At 37.6% G+C, this 17,095-nt stretch overlaps 1 protein-coding gene across 2 annotated transcripts in view; it reads left to right on the top strand.

Annotated features, from left to right (window-relative positions):
- The window catches only part of pcdh10b (protocadherin 10b), a 31,675-nt gene extending 23,801 nt beyond the window's left edge, over window positions 1-7,874 (top strand). For both annotated transcript variants that reach the window (XM_017703730.2, XM_037540577.1), the window contains exon 5: window positions 6,555-7,874. In XM_017703730.2, coding sequence (XP_017559219.1) covers window positions 6,555-6,574 — 20 coding nt within the window. In that variant the 3' untranslated portion in view covers window positions 6,575-7,874. The remainder of the gene's footprint in view (window positions 1-6,554) is intronic.
- The last annotated feature ends 9,221 nt before the right edge of the window (window positions 7,875-17,095 follow it).

The following is a 17,095-nucleotide window of genomic DNA, read 5'->3' as shown; positions in this document are numbered from 1 at the left end:
ATGTACCACTAGCATATTCATAATATATATTTTATTTAAAATGCTTATTTTTTCTACTCAGATCTCAGCTCTGGGTTCAGTAGGAGAAATTGCTTTTGATGCTGTATGTGTGCCTACATACATTAGTAAAAGTTTGTGCACCCCTGGTCAAATGACATGTTTTGTTAATAGTGTAAGTGAACATAAGTTAATGCACCCTCTACAGAGAACACTCTACTATGTATCACTGCTATGGGAAGAAAACCTCCTATTTCGAAAATGGTAACTGTACAGGAGAAGGAAAAAACCTGCTTTACTTTTAATGTAAGTCAATGGAACCAAAGTCATTTTGGGCCATTTCTTTTGGCACCATTCATCATGAAATGTATGTACAATATAAAAACCCACAGGTGTTTTCAAATTATGTCAAAAACTGAAAAACATTAACAATAGAGATACAAGGTTTTCAGCAATATGCTTGTGTAGTGAATTTTACAGAATAGGGGAAAAATAAATAATTACAAGCTTTGGCCTGAAAAGATGTCACAATATAACATGTTCCATGATTTCAGCACAGGCCCTTTTTCCCCCAGGCTGTGTGTTGTAGTTGCAAAATGTCATATTCAAATTTGCTTGGTTTAAAAAACTGAAAGAAAAAAATTAAATATCAAGAAATTAGAACATAAGTGCCATTATTTTTGCACAGGCACCAAAAATTGCCATATTTAAATGTGTTAAGTTTACATATTGAAAAGAAAAAATAAAACAAAAAAATATATTATAGGTTAAATTTGCTATAATTTTTGCACAATAAATTATTTATTTACTTATGTTTCCCAAGGATGAAATTGAAAAATAAATAAATAAATAAAAATCTAAAACATAGAAATTTAAACTGAAAAAGAAATGTACTATCATTTTTATTTTTCTTCTTCTTCTTCTTCTGCTTCTTCTTCTTATTATTATTATTATTATTTTAGCAACAGCCAATTTTTAAAAATTATTATGCAGATTCTAAACTGTACTGTTTTAAAAAGTGCATTAAATGTGTTCTCTGTAATTATTTTCACTAAACGGGTGAATTCACTGGGGTGCACAAACTTATATGTATACGTATTTGTATATGTATATTATATGGATGTGTGTATATATATATATATATATATATATATATATATATATATATATATATATATGTGTGTGTGTGTGTGTGTGTGTGTGTGTGTGTGTGTGTGTGTGTATTCTGATAAGGGAAGCCCTTTGCTGTAGGATAATATAAAATTAATTAAATAAATAAATAAAATTGCATAATGTTTGCCTTCAGGCATCTTAAAGGGCTAAATGATTTCCTCACTTTAAAATAAAGCATCTCTGTGTACACTCTTGGCAAAAGGGTTTGTTTATAGCACCAACATTTTTTTTTGGCTTGCAACAGTAGTGGAACCCTTTTTGGTGCTACATTGATCCCTTTTCAAAAAGGCTCTATAAAGATACTCTCAGCTCATTCTCCATCCATCTAAAGAACACATTTGTGATTCAAAGAACCCTTCAATCATGTAATGGATTCTTTGAGTGTATATAGTTCTATAAAGAACCACTTTCTTTATTACAGAACCCTTGAAGGACCACCTTTTTGATGGGGTAGTATGTGAACACTGATATAGTTTTAAAATGTACCATTCACTGTAACCTAAGCTGAATTTGGTTTTGTGATGTCACAAATCCACACATACATTTACATATATCTGTTTTAGCTCCACCCATTTACACTGACGTTATAAAGAGTCTTTCAGCCCTGACTGCCTTTTGAACCAGGCACAATAAAGAGTAGCCAATCAGAACAGAGTTCATTTGCATATACAACAGTCTTAACTGTAACAAAAACAACCTGTTTGATTATAAAGAGAGGTTGGAAAATTCATAAAAAATGAATTATGACTAATTTAAACCAGAATTGTTGTACAATTTACATTTACGTCAATATACATTTATGGCATTTGGCTGACGCTCTTATCCAGAGCGACTTACACTTGATCATTTTTTACACAGGTAGGTGAAGGTGTCTTAGGAGACTTAGGAGTCTTGCCCAAGGACTCTTATTGGTATAGTGTAGGGTGCTTACCCAGGCGGGGAATTGAACCCCGGTCGACAGTGTAGAAGGCAGAGGTGTTAACCACTACACTAACCAACCACACAACCCACCACATTGTATGAAAACGTTTGTGCACCCCTGGTCAAATGATGTTTTGTTTTTGTTTTTAAATTTAAGATTAAAGACGGCCTTTGCAAAAGTTATGGCACATTTAACATATATATTTTTTTCCAATCTGTGCACTACAATTTACAGAAAACTGTAACTGTTTTCTCTGTGCAGGCTGTGTTAACTTGTTTTTACATAGAAAATCAACAAAACATGCCATTTGACCAGGGGTTTCAAACATTTGCACAACCTTCTTAAAAGCACACTAACATAAAGAGCCTGTCTAAGGGATGAACAGAGGTGAGAAAATGGTCATTGATTTTCATGCATAGAACCAAAGAATAGTGGAACATTAAATAATTGCAGTTTATTGGCCCTTTAAAAAGGTACATTTTGGCCCTCTTTCTGAAAGGACAGAAAGATCATCCTTTCATCCTCAGATATCTGAGAGCAGGCTGCAGGCTCTCTGCAGATTGTCCATTCCCAAAATAAATGGGTGAAAAATAGCTGGAAAGGGAGGACAGAGAGTGGCGGAGTCTGGCCATTGTCTCGCGAGTGGACAGAAATACACTCTGGGAGACAGTGCAGTGATCGGCTGCATCAACAATCAGTTCTGATAGTTCAGATACTTCAGACGAACGTTTTCCAGATCTGCCCTGCCAGCTCCGAGCTGACCGGCCTGTTTATTTTCCCAAAGATGACGCAGGCAAGCGTGGACGTGATGGGGAAATGATGGAGGGCCTTGAGTGTTGCTGTCTGGATGTGAAAGGAGGTTGTGTGTGGGTGGTGTGTGTTCTGCATGTGTGTGTGTGTGTGTGTGTGTGTGTGTGTGTGCATGAAGCAAACAGAGAGCTGTTTATCAGAGCAAAGCTTTTCTGAATGAAAATTACATTAATGAAGTAAACAGATAAATTCCAGCTTCAGTAGCAAATGTTTCGTCACTGTCTTAAAACAAATGTATCACCATTATTTGTTTTCTTTGTGCTTTGAAAGCACAAGCTGGCGTTTGCACTGCATGAATGTTTCATGACAAATGAACCAAAAGATATTTTGAAAAGCAAATAAGTATTCAAAAGTAAATGAATGAAAGGGAAAAAAATAAACGGATGTTAAGAAGTACCTTTTATTTCTCTGTAATGCACTTTTTTGCTCTTTATTTTTTACCACTGCTCTCTCATCTCATATGTAGAATTTCTATTCTTTTAACATATTGAGTGTAGATTAAAATACTAAGTTAGACAGGAGGAGGTATTTTATTTTATTTATATTTTATTTAAATGTTATCATTATTTTAGGAACATTAAGAAGACATTAAATGAAAAATAATATATTGTATTTACATATTTGTAGTAAATATTTTAAACGATATGCAATTCAATCATATTTAAGACATTCTACATACTTCCTCAAGGGTTCTTTAGTAAAGAAAATGAACCATGAACTCTCAAAGAACCGTTTGAATGATTAGAGGGTTCTTTGCATCATGAAATGGTTCTTCAGACTGATGGAGAATGTGCTGTAGATGATTCTTTGTAGCACCTTTTTGAAAATTGTTCTATGTAGTACCAAAAAAACAAAAAAGGTTCTTCTATTGCGATGTGAAGCTTGTCACAATGGAAGAATTCTTCTTGCTGCTATAAAGAAGGTGCTACAAAGACCTGTCTGCAGCACATTCTATATCATCTAAAGAACTGTTTAAGCATGTAAAGGGCCTATATGAACCATGGTCTTTACTGAAGAACAGTACAATCTTTTCAAGACAGTATAGATAAATTGTATGATGTATTGTTACACTCTGACAGAAACCCAGACGCTAGCGGATAAGAGGTCAGACGATTTATTCGTCTACTTATCAACCAAGGTAACAAAAAGGGGCAAAACGCTAAAGAGTAGTCCTAGTTCAGTGCAAAAATCCAAATAAGCAATCCAAGTAAGCAGCAAAAGTACCAAAGAGGGAAAGGCAACAGACGTAGTCGAAAACACGAAATCAAAACGGTCAAAATCACGATTAGACAACAAGGAGAAAACGCTCAGTAGGTTTCAGAATGAAAACAATACCTCGCACTGACTGACTGTCAGAGCCAGGCTTAAATACTCTGCTCTAATGAGGCACCGGTGACATCAATCAAAAGTCTGGAGATTGTGAGCGCAGATAGGTGCGTGAGCCTGAGTCCGGAGTCACAGGATCTCCCAGGGTATTCTGGGAGTTGGAGTTCACTCGACGAGCTTAATGCATGACATGTATGTGGTGCTGTTTGGCTATTTGATATTATAACATAATATTATAATATAATAATATATGAGCTTTAGATAATTTCATATATATAAAATCTATTTTCTAAATATTTCATAATGTAATGTTGAGGGAACACAAAAGGCAGAACTTGGAAGTATGGAAGTGCAGCACCCGGACAATGCAGCAATCCAGGTGTCAACATAACAAAAACACAAGTGGATGACTGAGAAATCCGACTGGCACCCTCTGCATTAAAAGCTAGGTTAGGTCAGGAGATGACAGTCCAAATGCTAAGAGCAATTTTGTCTTTTCAACAAAAAGCCACAATGTTTTATATCCAATATGTCTCCGTATGTGATAATGTTGTAGATTAAATGGATTATAGATTAAATAATATAAATGAAAATGCAGACTTACTTTGCTCTGCTTTAAACTTTAGCTATAGCCGCTTTCCTCTCGTCTCTGCCAGAAAACTTTTCTTCAAAAGTAGAGCAGCTTATTGTAAAATGTCTCTCAACATTTGACTGTTTTACAAAGCTGAAGTGGCTTCTTATTGGCCAGCTTCTTTTTCAAATATTCCCATTCCACCTTAAACTCTGCCTGAGGCGCCAGAATGTATGTGCGGCCCTATTTAAGGTACAACGGGAAAACTAGCAAGAGAAACTGACTGTAGATTTAACATACCAGGAAACCAACTGCACCATTTATAGATGCAAATAAGTCCATTCGTCTCCAAATGTTCTTAGTCTTAAATCTCTCTCTTTGCCTTTTCGTTAGCTGCTAGCTAGGCAAGACTGCGCTCCTAGGTGACCTGCAGTCTGCACGCCAGGGGAAAAGAGACCTGAATAAGAGCCATAATAAGTTGTGTCAAACTAAACTAAAATATTTTGGACACAACAAACATGAGAAGTCATATTACATGTTTCCACATGTTTTCCTACCAGTTGTACTTGCTGCCAAGCAGAGGACCATCAAGCAAGTGATGTCATAGCTTCCACCCAACTCTTTAGGCACCTCACTTTGATTCACCCCACTTTATTAGGTACACCTTGCTAGTAAAATGTTGGACCTCCTTTTCCCTTCAGAAGTGCCTTAATTCTTCATGGCATGCTCACAACAAGGTGTTGGAAACATTCCTCAGATTTTGTTTATTTATTTGCCTTTCTATCATCTCGAACCAGTCTGCCCATTCTCCTCTGACCTCTCACATCTATCTAAGGCATTTTTTCCACACAACTGCCGCTCACTGGATATTTTCTTTTTTTTCGGACCATTCTCTTAAACCCTAGAGATGGTTGTGCGTGAAGATCCCAGAAAATCAGCAGTTTCTGAAATACTCAGACCAGCCCGTCTGGCACCAACAACCGTGCCAGGTTCAAAGTCACTTAAATCACCTTTCTTCCCTATTCTGATACTCGGTTTGCACTTCAGCAATTTGTCTTGACCACCTCTGCATGCCTATATGCATTGAGTTGCAGCCATGTGATTGGCTGATTAGCTATTTGTGTTAACAAGCAATTGAACCTGTACCTAATAAAGTGGCCAGTGAGTATATATATATATATATATATATATATATATATATATATACATACATACATACATACATACACCTTGTATCTCCATTTTGTTGTTTTTCAGTTTTTGACATAATTTAATGTGTCTGTCGCTTTTACATTGTGTGTAAATATCATTTTGAATGGCCCAAAGAAAACGGCCCAAAATTACTTGAAAGAATGTCTGGTTCCATTGACTTCCATTAAAAGTAAAGTATGTTTTTTTTCTTCTACTGTAACATTACTGTTTTGGAGATGGTATCACCAACAGTGGCAATTTTAAAGAGTTCTGAAACTTTCTACTTTTTTGGGATCTTCAAAAGTAGAAACAATGTTTTTAACTATGAATGGAAATTAATTAATAAGTTATTTTGGAGCAAATCTATTGGTCAGTTTTTTTTTTATTCTGTTCAAAAACAAACAAACAAAAAAAAAAACCAGCAACTATTATTGTAAGTACATATTACAAAGAAAGCTGAGATTTGAGATTTCCTTGCTAGTAGTTGTTTGCTGTTTAGTGACTGTTTTTTGTTTGTTGTGTTCTGTTGCCACTTGCTAACCTTGGATGTCTTTCACTTTACAGCGCGGAAAAGGATTTGTTAGCTCTTTCCGTGTGGACATACCAGAGACGGCATGATTTTGCACAATCACTGGGACTGATGGAGAAAAGGACCATCAGGTTTGAAGCATCAAAGTGGGACTCCATTTCCCGAAGCGTGGACGGAAGGTGCAGAGCCTCCAGGGCCGAGAGAGATAGAGAGAGAGACTGATGAGGACAGACTGGAGGCTAGACGCAAAAGGACATCACGCTTCTCAGCCGGACTGAGACGGAATGGAGTACAGATGTGCACTGCTAAAAATATGAAAACAAAAGAACAAAGGAGGATGACGAAGACCACGAGAGAAACGAGGGGACCGTATCGCTTCTCTCGGATACTGCGTGTGCCTGTTTACAGCACTACTGTACAAACAAAACAAACAAAAAGAGGAAAAAAAAAACAAGAAAAACACCAACAACGACGGAGATATTATTCACTGAGCCCTTTAGTTGTTTGTACACACACACCACTGAGAAGCCAATTGTACAGGAAAACTCTTTGTGCATTATAAATGCAATATCACTCTTTTAGACATGACTGTTTTTCTATTTCGTGTGTGTGTGTGTGTGTATGGTCAGGTGTTTTTTCCCTAAATCTATTTTTTTGCTTTTATTTTTTTTCCGGGAAAAGCAGCGGATTTGGAGGAATCGTTCTCATGCTGGGGTTTTTTCTGCTTTTTAAGTTCACGTCGTGAGCGGGGACAGCAGTGGCCTAAATCGTACTCTCTCAGACAATGCGTAGGTTATATCACGTGTGAGAAGTCTTAACTGTACTCTTTTAAGCTTCGAAATAAATATAAATCTATATATAAAACTATCTATATATATTATATGTTTTATTTTTGTTTATTTTGTTATTTGCTTTCTTTTCTGAAAATGTGGTCTCCATATGCGCTGTTTTCGCCAGTTTTAGTGTCCTGGGTCACGTCCTGGGAGCGTTAGCTTTTTGCCATCGACTTTACAGGGGTTCTTAAATGTGACGGAAAGCCTTATCTCCAAACTTTACATCCATCCTTTTTTCACTTTTGGATATTGAGATTCATGTAAAGAAAAAGAAGAAGAAGAAGAAAAAAAGAACATAATAATCTAGATTTGAATACATGGTAACTCTGTGTTATTGTAGCCAAAAAAGGGTCCATTTTCAACTGAGAGGCCAAATACAGAAGGTGCACCAAGTGCAAGACACACATTCTCAAAACATACACATACACACTCACACACACACACCCACACCCCCACACACACACACCTACCTTTCTGCAGAAGGTGATCAATAAACTGACAAGTGTATAATGTAAATGTTAATGGACTCCTGTGTGTTTTATTGTTTTAACAAATTGGTGGTTCACACTCAAAACTCAAGTTTTCAAAGCTGCTAACTTTGCTAATAGTAAATGGAAGTGAATAGAAAACAAATAGCATAATGCTAGTTAATGGGTACTGGCTTCCATGTATTGTTATCCACATTCAAGGCAGATACAAAAATGTGGTTATTTCTGCCACTTAATCTCCTCTCATGCATTAATAACACTTATTATTCAGGTTTTTACTTTATTTGTTTTGTTCAACCTTTTTCAACAAGAAAACACATAAAAAGGAACACAGTCATGTGCATACATTTGAACACCCTCAGTCAAATAACATGTTTTGTTGATTTTTAGTGCAATATTTCTGTTTATTTGCTGAAAAATGTCAAATATAAAGTGTGCCATATATATCTATATTTTTTTTTGCACATTTTATGCTTAATGTTCCCCTCCAATATGTTAAAGTCAGCAAATAAACAGTAATTGTGTATTAAAATGTGCTGTGATGTTTAGTGTACATGTCATGTTAACTTATTTTCACAAATTCTACGAAAAGTAAAATGTAACCGGGGTGCCCAGACTTTTGCACAATCGTCAAGCATATCAATCAATCGTCAAAAAGTCATGCATCAGTCATTTCTCTGATTAAACAAATCAATATTCAGGGCTTAATAACTGAATTCTGTTTTGGCTCCAACAATAGAGGAAGCCTTGTGCATCTTTTATGCAGTGACAGGAAACACATGACCTCACAGATTATGCATACTGGTACGTTTCACTCTGGCTAACATGGATGTGCAAACATTGGAACTCATCTGAAGGTTTAAAGGCCATCACCAAATTTTCAAAATGGATCGCCGTCCAGGTTTGATAAAGGGTTATTCCTTCATACCCATATCAATATTTAGTATGTTATGCCAATGCCAGTTTTAGGGGGTCAGGCCTTTTTCCATTTCTCATTTTACATCAAAACAATGACTGCAAAATGCCAGAGGGTGCCTGCGAGCAAGTCCCAAATGAATGTGAATGTGGGTAAATGGCTAAATTCAAACAGTTAAAGTAGTTGCTAACCACTTGCCCATGACCTCCCTTTAACTTTAATAAAGTAGGAGAATGTTTTGCTAAAAAGAAATAAACAAAGGAAAATTATCTGCATATTTCTATTTTTCTACAGGGAACAGGCTTTGGACAGTATTACAGTATTACTGCTACTGAGCGCTGATTGGTTAGCGTTACTGCTACTGACCACTGATTTGTTAGCTTTACTCCTACTGAGTGCTGGTTGGTTAGCCTAATTCCTACTGAGCGCTGATTGGTTAGCCTAATTCCTACTGAGCGCTGATTGGTTAGCCTAATTCCTACTGAGTGCTGATTGGTTAGCCTAATTCCTACTGAGCGCTGGTTGGTTAGCCTAATTCCTACTCAGCGCTGATTGGTTAGCTTTACTGCTACTGAGCACTGACTGGTTAGCGTCACCGCTACTGAGCATTGATTTGTTAGCTTTACTCCTACTGAGCGCTGATTGGTTAGCTTTATTCCTACTGAGTGCTGATTGGTTAGCTTTATTCCTACTGAGCGCTGATTGGTTAGCCTAATTCCTACTCAGCGCTGATTGGTTAGGTTTACTCCTACTGAGCGCTGATTGGTTAGCTTTATTCCTACTGAGCGCTGATTGGTTAGCTTTATTCCAACTGAGCGCGGATTGGTTAGCTTTAGTTCCTACTGAGCGCTGATTGGTTAGCCTAATTCCTACTCAGCGCTGATTGGTTAGCTTTATTCCTACTGAGCGCTGATTGCTCAGCTTTACTCCTACTGAGCACTGATTGGTTAGCCTAATTCCTACTGAGCGCTGATTGGTTAGCCTAATTCCTACTCAGCGCTGATTGGTTAGCTTTATTCCTACTGAGCGCTGATTGCTCAGCTTTACTCCTACTGAGCACTGATTGGTTAGCCTAATTCCTACTGAGCGCTGATTGGTTAGCCTAATTCCTACTGAGCGCTGGTTGGTTAGCCTAATTCCTACTCAGCGCTGATTGGTTAGCCTAATTCTTACTGAGCGCTGATTAGTTAGCTTTATTCCTACTGAGCGCTGATTGGTTAGCTTTACTGCTACTGAGCACTGATTGGTTAGCGTCACCGCTACTGAGCATTGATTTGTTAGCTTTACTCCTACTGAGCGCTGATTGGTTAGCTTTATTCCTACTGAGCACTGATTGGTTAGCTTTATTCCTACTGAGCACTGATTGGTTAGCTTTATTCCTAGTGAGCGCTGATTGGTTAGCCTAATTCCTACTCAGCGCTGATTGGATAGCTTTATTCCTACTGAGCGCTGATTGCTCAGCTTTACTGCTACTGAGCACTGATTGCTTACCTTTACTGCTACTGAGCACTGATTGGTTAGCTTTACTCCTACTGAGCGCTGATTGCTCAGCTTTACTCCTACTGAGCACTGATTGGTTAGCGTCACTGCTACTGAGCGCTGATTGCTCAGCTTTACTCCTACTGAGTGCTAAGTAGTGATTGGTTGGCATTGCTGCTATTTAACACTGTTTGGTTAGCATTACTGTTGCTGAGTATTGATTGATTAGCCTAACTGCTACTGATTGCTGATCAGTTATTCTTACTCCTTCTGAGTGCTGATTGATCACCATTGATTAGCACACTGCTATCGAGTGCTGATTAGTTAGCTTTCCTGCTATGGATTGCTAATAGGTTATCATTTGCTGATTGGTTGCCATTACTGCTACTGAGTGCTAATTGATTAGCATTACTGCTACTGAGCACTGATTGGTTAGCCTAACTGCTACAGATTGCTGATTGGATAGCTTTACTGCTACTGAATACTCATTGGTTGGCATTACTGCTTCTGGTCAGCCTTACTGGAATTGTATAATTGGTTATCGAAATTAGATTCTACATGTTTCTTTTTGACTTATGTGTTTCAGTATTGGAGTGCAGTCTGTGATTTGCACTCAGTAATTACACCTCACACCCCTTTCTACATTAAGCCACATACACTTTGCCTTTTTTAGTCAATAAATGCAAGTATAGTTCAGGAATTAATATCGGCTTCCGGAATACTGAGTTCAGTATAACCAAAAGAATAAATTCAATGTGATTTATTAAGTGATAAAATCTCTTTTGTAGGCAATGATCAGTTTAAGGTTTCTTAGGTTGTGCTCATGCAAGCTCAGGGAGATTTTAAATGCCATATTTAAAAATCTGGGTTAAAACAGGTTTCGGCTATTCTTTTAAACAATTAACTTAAATACGGATTTGAACAAAGAATCAGAACATAAACTTTTCTTGGCAAACCAGTGTAAAAAGGCCATAGACAGGAAAAAGTTCAATTTGCCTCCAGTCTCACAGAACTGAATTTAATGTAGCGAGGAAGAGAGGACAAAAGCAACGCGATCATATCTCATTTTCCCCAAAATGAAATCCATTATGTTTGACCTCAACTCACATTAATCTCTTTCACGAACCAAGAGTTTTAATACGGTCACATAGGAGCGGACACGGGCTCTAAATGCAGAATTCAGCAGGGTATAATGAAGATAATTCAGGAAATAAAATAAATGAATTACAATTCCCCAAACAGGGCACACCTGAGGTTTCCCAGAGATTCCTGGGGCATGATTTAAAAATGGCTTTCAATGTCAGACAGTTGAGTTTTGTTCACAGAATGAACATTTATATTTTATTACATTATATATGTTTATGTTCCTTTTGTTTTTTTATTCCATTATACTGAATGATCTGGACCTTATGGGGCTTACAGATTTCAGAGACCTCTTTCTCTTGTTTTTCTCTGTCTCCCTCTTTCTCTCTGTTTCTCTTTCTTTTAGTATCTCACTCGTTCTTTCTTGTCCCTTCCGTCTCTCTATTTTATTTCTCTCTCTCTCTCTCTCTCTCTCTCTCTCTCTCTCTCTCACACTCACACACACACACTCTCTTTTCTTATCACTTTATCAAAAGAGAGAAAGCAAGAGACAGAGACAGAGAGAGAGAGAGAGAGAGAGAGAGAGAGAGAGAGAGAAAGAAGAAGGAAAGCTACAGATAGAAAGATTCAGGGAAAGAGAGGGGGAGATATGGGAAAAACTCAAATTATACATGTTGTGTTGATTTCTTAAAGGTAAAATAAGAAAATAATAACCTCTACAGAAACACAACAACGCAATTACTGTGTATTTCCTAAATGTTAAACACTTTGAGAAAACATTAAACATAAATATGTCCTGTGCAGAAGTTATGGCACATATTATATTAAATAAAATGCGCAAATAAAAAAGAAATTCTCATGTCTCCAAAATGGTAACTTTACAGGAGGAGGAAAAAAACCTACTTAACTTTTAATGTAAGTCAATGGAACCAGAGTTTTTTTTTTTTTTTCCATTTTTCATAACTAAATTTACATTCAGTGTAAAAGGTAACGTTTTTTCAAATTATGTCAAAAACTGAAAAACATCAAAAATGGAGATACGAGGTTACAGTGATATTATATTATATACATATATATACACACATTATATATATATATATATATATATATATATATATATATATATATATATATATATATATATATATAGAGAGAGAGAGAGAGAGAGAGAGAGAGAAATGGAAAGATATGAGCTCATTTTTTTTACTGATCTTCTGCTCTCACCTCAAAATATATCTCTTTGGTGAAGAGCAGTGTGTGTGTGTGTGTGTGTGTGTGTGTGTGACTGCCAGATGTCAGATGTCTGTGTCTACAGTGCAATGTGTGTCTAGGCTCATCAGGCCCCCGGCTTGTCCCTACGGACCCCCAGGGGCCCGAGCCGCCTCGTCTGCAGCAGCGAGGCACTGAAAAATGATAAGCGGAGCAGAAAAGGAATGTCAGAGTGGATTCCCAGATGTTCTGTGTGTTACAGAGTCCGTGGGGGTGGGGGGTTAGGAGATAAGATAACAAAAGGAGAGGTGAAGAGCAACACAGAGAGAGAGAGAGAGAGAGAGAGAGAGAGAGAGAGAGAGAGAGAGAGAATTCTTGCGTATGCTCTTTGAAAAACTGCAGCTTTTTGTAATCACTTAATTTGCTCTTAATAGCTTCTTAATATCTTAATATGCAAGGCGATATGAGAAAGGTGCTGTATAAATTAGTGGTATTACTATAATAATGAAGATTTTCATTCTTATTATTTGCGGTAATAGTAATAGTTATTATTTCAGTCATTCCTTATCAATACGGATAGTAGGAATCATGATGTCAGTAAATCTTACTGAATTTTGTAGAAGTAAAACGCTCTTCATGAAAGAGCGAGAGTGGTTCTGTGGCGTCACTCCAGAGAATCCTTTTGGTACTTTTATTTTAAAGGGTGTAGATCAATACCTCCAAGCATACTGTAACTAAATATGGACAAGTGAAGACAGTTTACTGAGCTGAACACACACACACACACACACACACACACACACACACACACACACACTTACATTTTATGCTAGACAACATCTTATATATACTGTACATATATAATATACTGTAACAGTAATGTATTGATAAATTACCCAACTGAGATTTGATATTAACTTCATAACCTCAAAGAAGAATGAAGTGAGCTTTATATCATAAAGCTTTATCATAATAATTGAGAAAATAACACCAAATAGTCAAATAAGCACCATATAATTTACATATTTCCAATATACAATTTATAGAATTTATGTCTTTACATTTAAAAAAGATGGTTCCTAAAAAGAGGGTTTCTTGAAGGGTTCTCTAATAAAGGAAGTAGTTCTATATAGAACCATGAACTCTCAAATAACCATTTGCATTAAATGGTACGTCACACTATGAAATGGTTTTTCAGATTGATGGTGCTGTAGATGGTTCTATGTACTACCTTCTTGAAAAGGGTTCTATATAGCACCAAAAAGTGTTCTTCCACTGTGACACGTTTAATAACATCGTAACAATAGCAGAATGCTTTTTGGTGCTACATAGAACAATTTTCAGAAAGGTGCTACACAGAACCAACTACAGCACATTCTCCCTCAGTCTGAAGAACCCTCATGATCCAGAAAGAGAGAGGTGTGAGAGAGAGAGAGAGAGAGAGAGAGAGAGAGAGAGAGAGAGAGAGAGAGCGCAAAAGAGTTCTGTTGACAGTGAAAATCTGAAAGTCCTTGTGTAACCTGTAGATTTCCTGACATTTAGGCCCCTCTCTCTCTCTCTCTCTCTCTCTCTCTCTCTATCTCTCTCTCTCTGTCTCTCTCTCTCTCTCTCTCTCTCTTACAGAGTGGCCATACTGAGAAACCCCAGCACCCCGAGTGCAGCAACAGCACCATTGTCACGTGCTGCAGCCTTATCAGCTTTGATGGAAACCGCGCCTCTCTGAGAACACTTTTGTTTTGGTTCTTTTCTTTTGGGTTCCAACTATACTTTGGTGGTTTTGTGCATAAGTCAGTGCCAAGAAAAGAGCTGACATTTTGTAGATGTGACATTTCTCCTGTTTCTTACGGTGGATTAGCTAAACATACAGAGCACGCTGGCATCTCTGAGTACTCTTACAGAGTGGTCACTGTTCAGGTTCATCCTGATTCAAAGATGTTTAATGTCACGTTTCTTTTATTTTAATAATTTAGTTACCTTCTTTCTGAAGGGAGGTGTTCATAAAGCTACACAACACCTGCATGAATGTTCCATAACAGCCAATAAGGAAGGATTATTCAGAAGGATTATTCAGACAGGCGTCATGTGTCATATACCTTTATGACACTTGTTGGAATAGGCCTTTATTTTCATGTTTTGTGACATCACAGTGTATAGGCGGTGCCATTCTGAGGACCCAATCAGGAAGTGACTGCGCCAGCATGATGCCTTTAATTTGCTGTGCTTTGTGAGTGATTTACCTGCAGGACGTGACAGAAGCCGAGAATGACGAGAGACTACGCAGACCTTTTATTCAGTGGAGCTCCTGCACTCTATAGATTAATGTTTTTCTCAGCTGTACACACCTGTTCCAGCTCATGAAGAGATTTAATAGCTAATAATATAATAATAATATAATATAATAATAATAATTATGCAGTGCAGGGGTAGCAGGCCTGGAGCTGGGAGCTCTGCCCTAACTGCACTAACAAACTTATAGAATCATGTCTGTCGAAACACAACATAGGTTTTTGACCTACGACATTAATTTAACATATATGTCATTTAAATCTCCAGAAACAGAAGTAAAGTTATACTGGCTGTTTGCAGCTCCAACATTAGCAAAAGCGATATAAAAAGGCTAGCACTGTTCACATCTGTATTAAATTAGCTGATGTCATCTTTCCCTTCCTATGATGACAGTTTCTTCTCCTCTTTATGTAACATCATAGGATCCTTTACCCACCCTGAAGTGAAGAGCTGGTGGGCTTCTGTGCTTTTACGTGCTTCAAGACTCTCAAGAGTAGGGTGAGGGGATATATATGAGGTAAACATGTCAGGAAAACACAAATTCGGTGTCTTTCCGCCAGTTTAAGTGGGACCAAGTCTGTTTTATTAACTTTGTTGAGGTAAATTTTTGTTTTGCTTTCAAAGTAAGGCGAGTAATTTTAGCTGTTATTCACCTCCCCAAATATGGCGGCCACAACAGAAAAACCATGTCACTGAAACCCTATAGGATAAAGATTCTGTGCAGATTGTTGTTAAAGGCCTTCTACAGGGGTTATGTAGGCTTCAGTTAAGTGTTACAAATATGTTTGACTCTGTGTCAGATTTTTCACTCTGTGGCTCCATCTACAAGTGCAAGTTAAAACTCTGCCATGCAAAGCGAAAGCCATATATCAACAACACCCAGAAACGCCGCTGGCTTCTCTGGGCCCGAGGTCATCTGAGATGGACTGATGCAAAGTGGAAAAGTGTCCTGTGGTCTGTCGAGTCCACATTTCAAATTGTTTTTGGAAATCATGGACATCATATCCCCCAAGCCAGACCTGTCTCCCATTGAAAATATGTGGCGCATTATGAAGCGCAAAATACGACAATGGAGACCCCGGACTGTTGAGCAACTGAAGTTGTACATCAAGCAAGAATGGGAAAGAATTCTACCTGCAAAGCTTCAACAATTAGTGTCCTCAGTTCCCAAACGCTTATTGAGTGTTGGTAAAAGGAAAGGTGATGTAACACAATGGTAAACATGCCCCTGTCCCAACTTCTTTGGAACATGTTGCAGGCATCAAATTCAAAATGAGTGAATATTTGCAAAAAACATTAAAGTTTATCCATTTGTACATTAAATATCTTGTCTTTGTAGTATATTCAATTGAATATAGGTTGAAAAGGATTTGCACATCATCGTATTCTGTTTTTATTTATGTTTTACACAACGTCCCAACTTACATTAGAATTGGGGTTGTATGTCATCTGACTGCATGACTCACAAATCACAGCATATTAAATATCTCTGCACCTTATTCCACTACCTCATATCCAGAATAAGTGCTGTTTTGGTGCTCCACTGTCTTGTCTGTTTACTGTGTTTAATGTCTGTTTAATTTATCGTATTTATTGTTTCTAGCTTAATTTTTTGTTTGCACATGATGTCTGCACATTTGCACTTTGTACTGTTTGTTCCTTGTTGCACTGTTTTGTTCCTGGAGGAACGTAATTTCACTTCACTGTGTACTTGTACATAGATAATAAGACAATAAAAGCCTCTTGACTTGACTCTTGACTTGAGATGACTTTGCTTTGTGACATTATGCATTATCATGCTGATCAGCAACGACATTCAAACAGGCTGTGGAAATCAATTGATGATTGATCTGTATTATCAGGCCCAAAGTGTGCCAAGAAAACACTGCCTACCCATTACACCACCTCTACCAGCCTGGACTTTTAACATAAGGTAGGTTGGGCCCATGGATTCATGCTGTTAGCTCCAGATTCTGACCCTACCAACTATGAGCCTCAGCTGAAACTGAGATTCATCAGACCAGGCTACATTTTTGGCAGTCTTCAACTGTCCACTGTCACCTCAGCTTTCTGCTCTTGGCTGACAGAAGTGGAACCCAATGGGGTCTGCTGCTATTGTAGCCCATCCAACTCAAGGTTTGATGTGTTGTGCATTCTGAGATGCTTTTCTGCTCAGCACAATTGTGCAGAGTGCCTTTCTGTAGTCTTTCTGTCAGCTTGAAGAAGTCTGGCCATACTTCATCGACCTCCATCACCCTGATCTCCATGACCTCTCTGAAAAT

The sequence above is a fragment of the Pygocentrus nattereri genome, chromosome 8 (genome assembly GCF_015220715.1).
Source record: "Pygocentrus nattereri isolate fPygNat1 chromosome 8, fPygNat1.pri, whole genome shotgun sequence".
NCBI lineage: Eukaryota > Metazoa > Chordata > Actinopteri > Characiformes > Serrasalmidae > Pygocentrus > Pygocentrus nattereri.
This window is presented reverse-complemented; position numbering and strand designations above follow the sequence as displayed.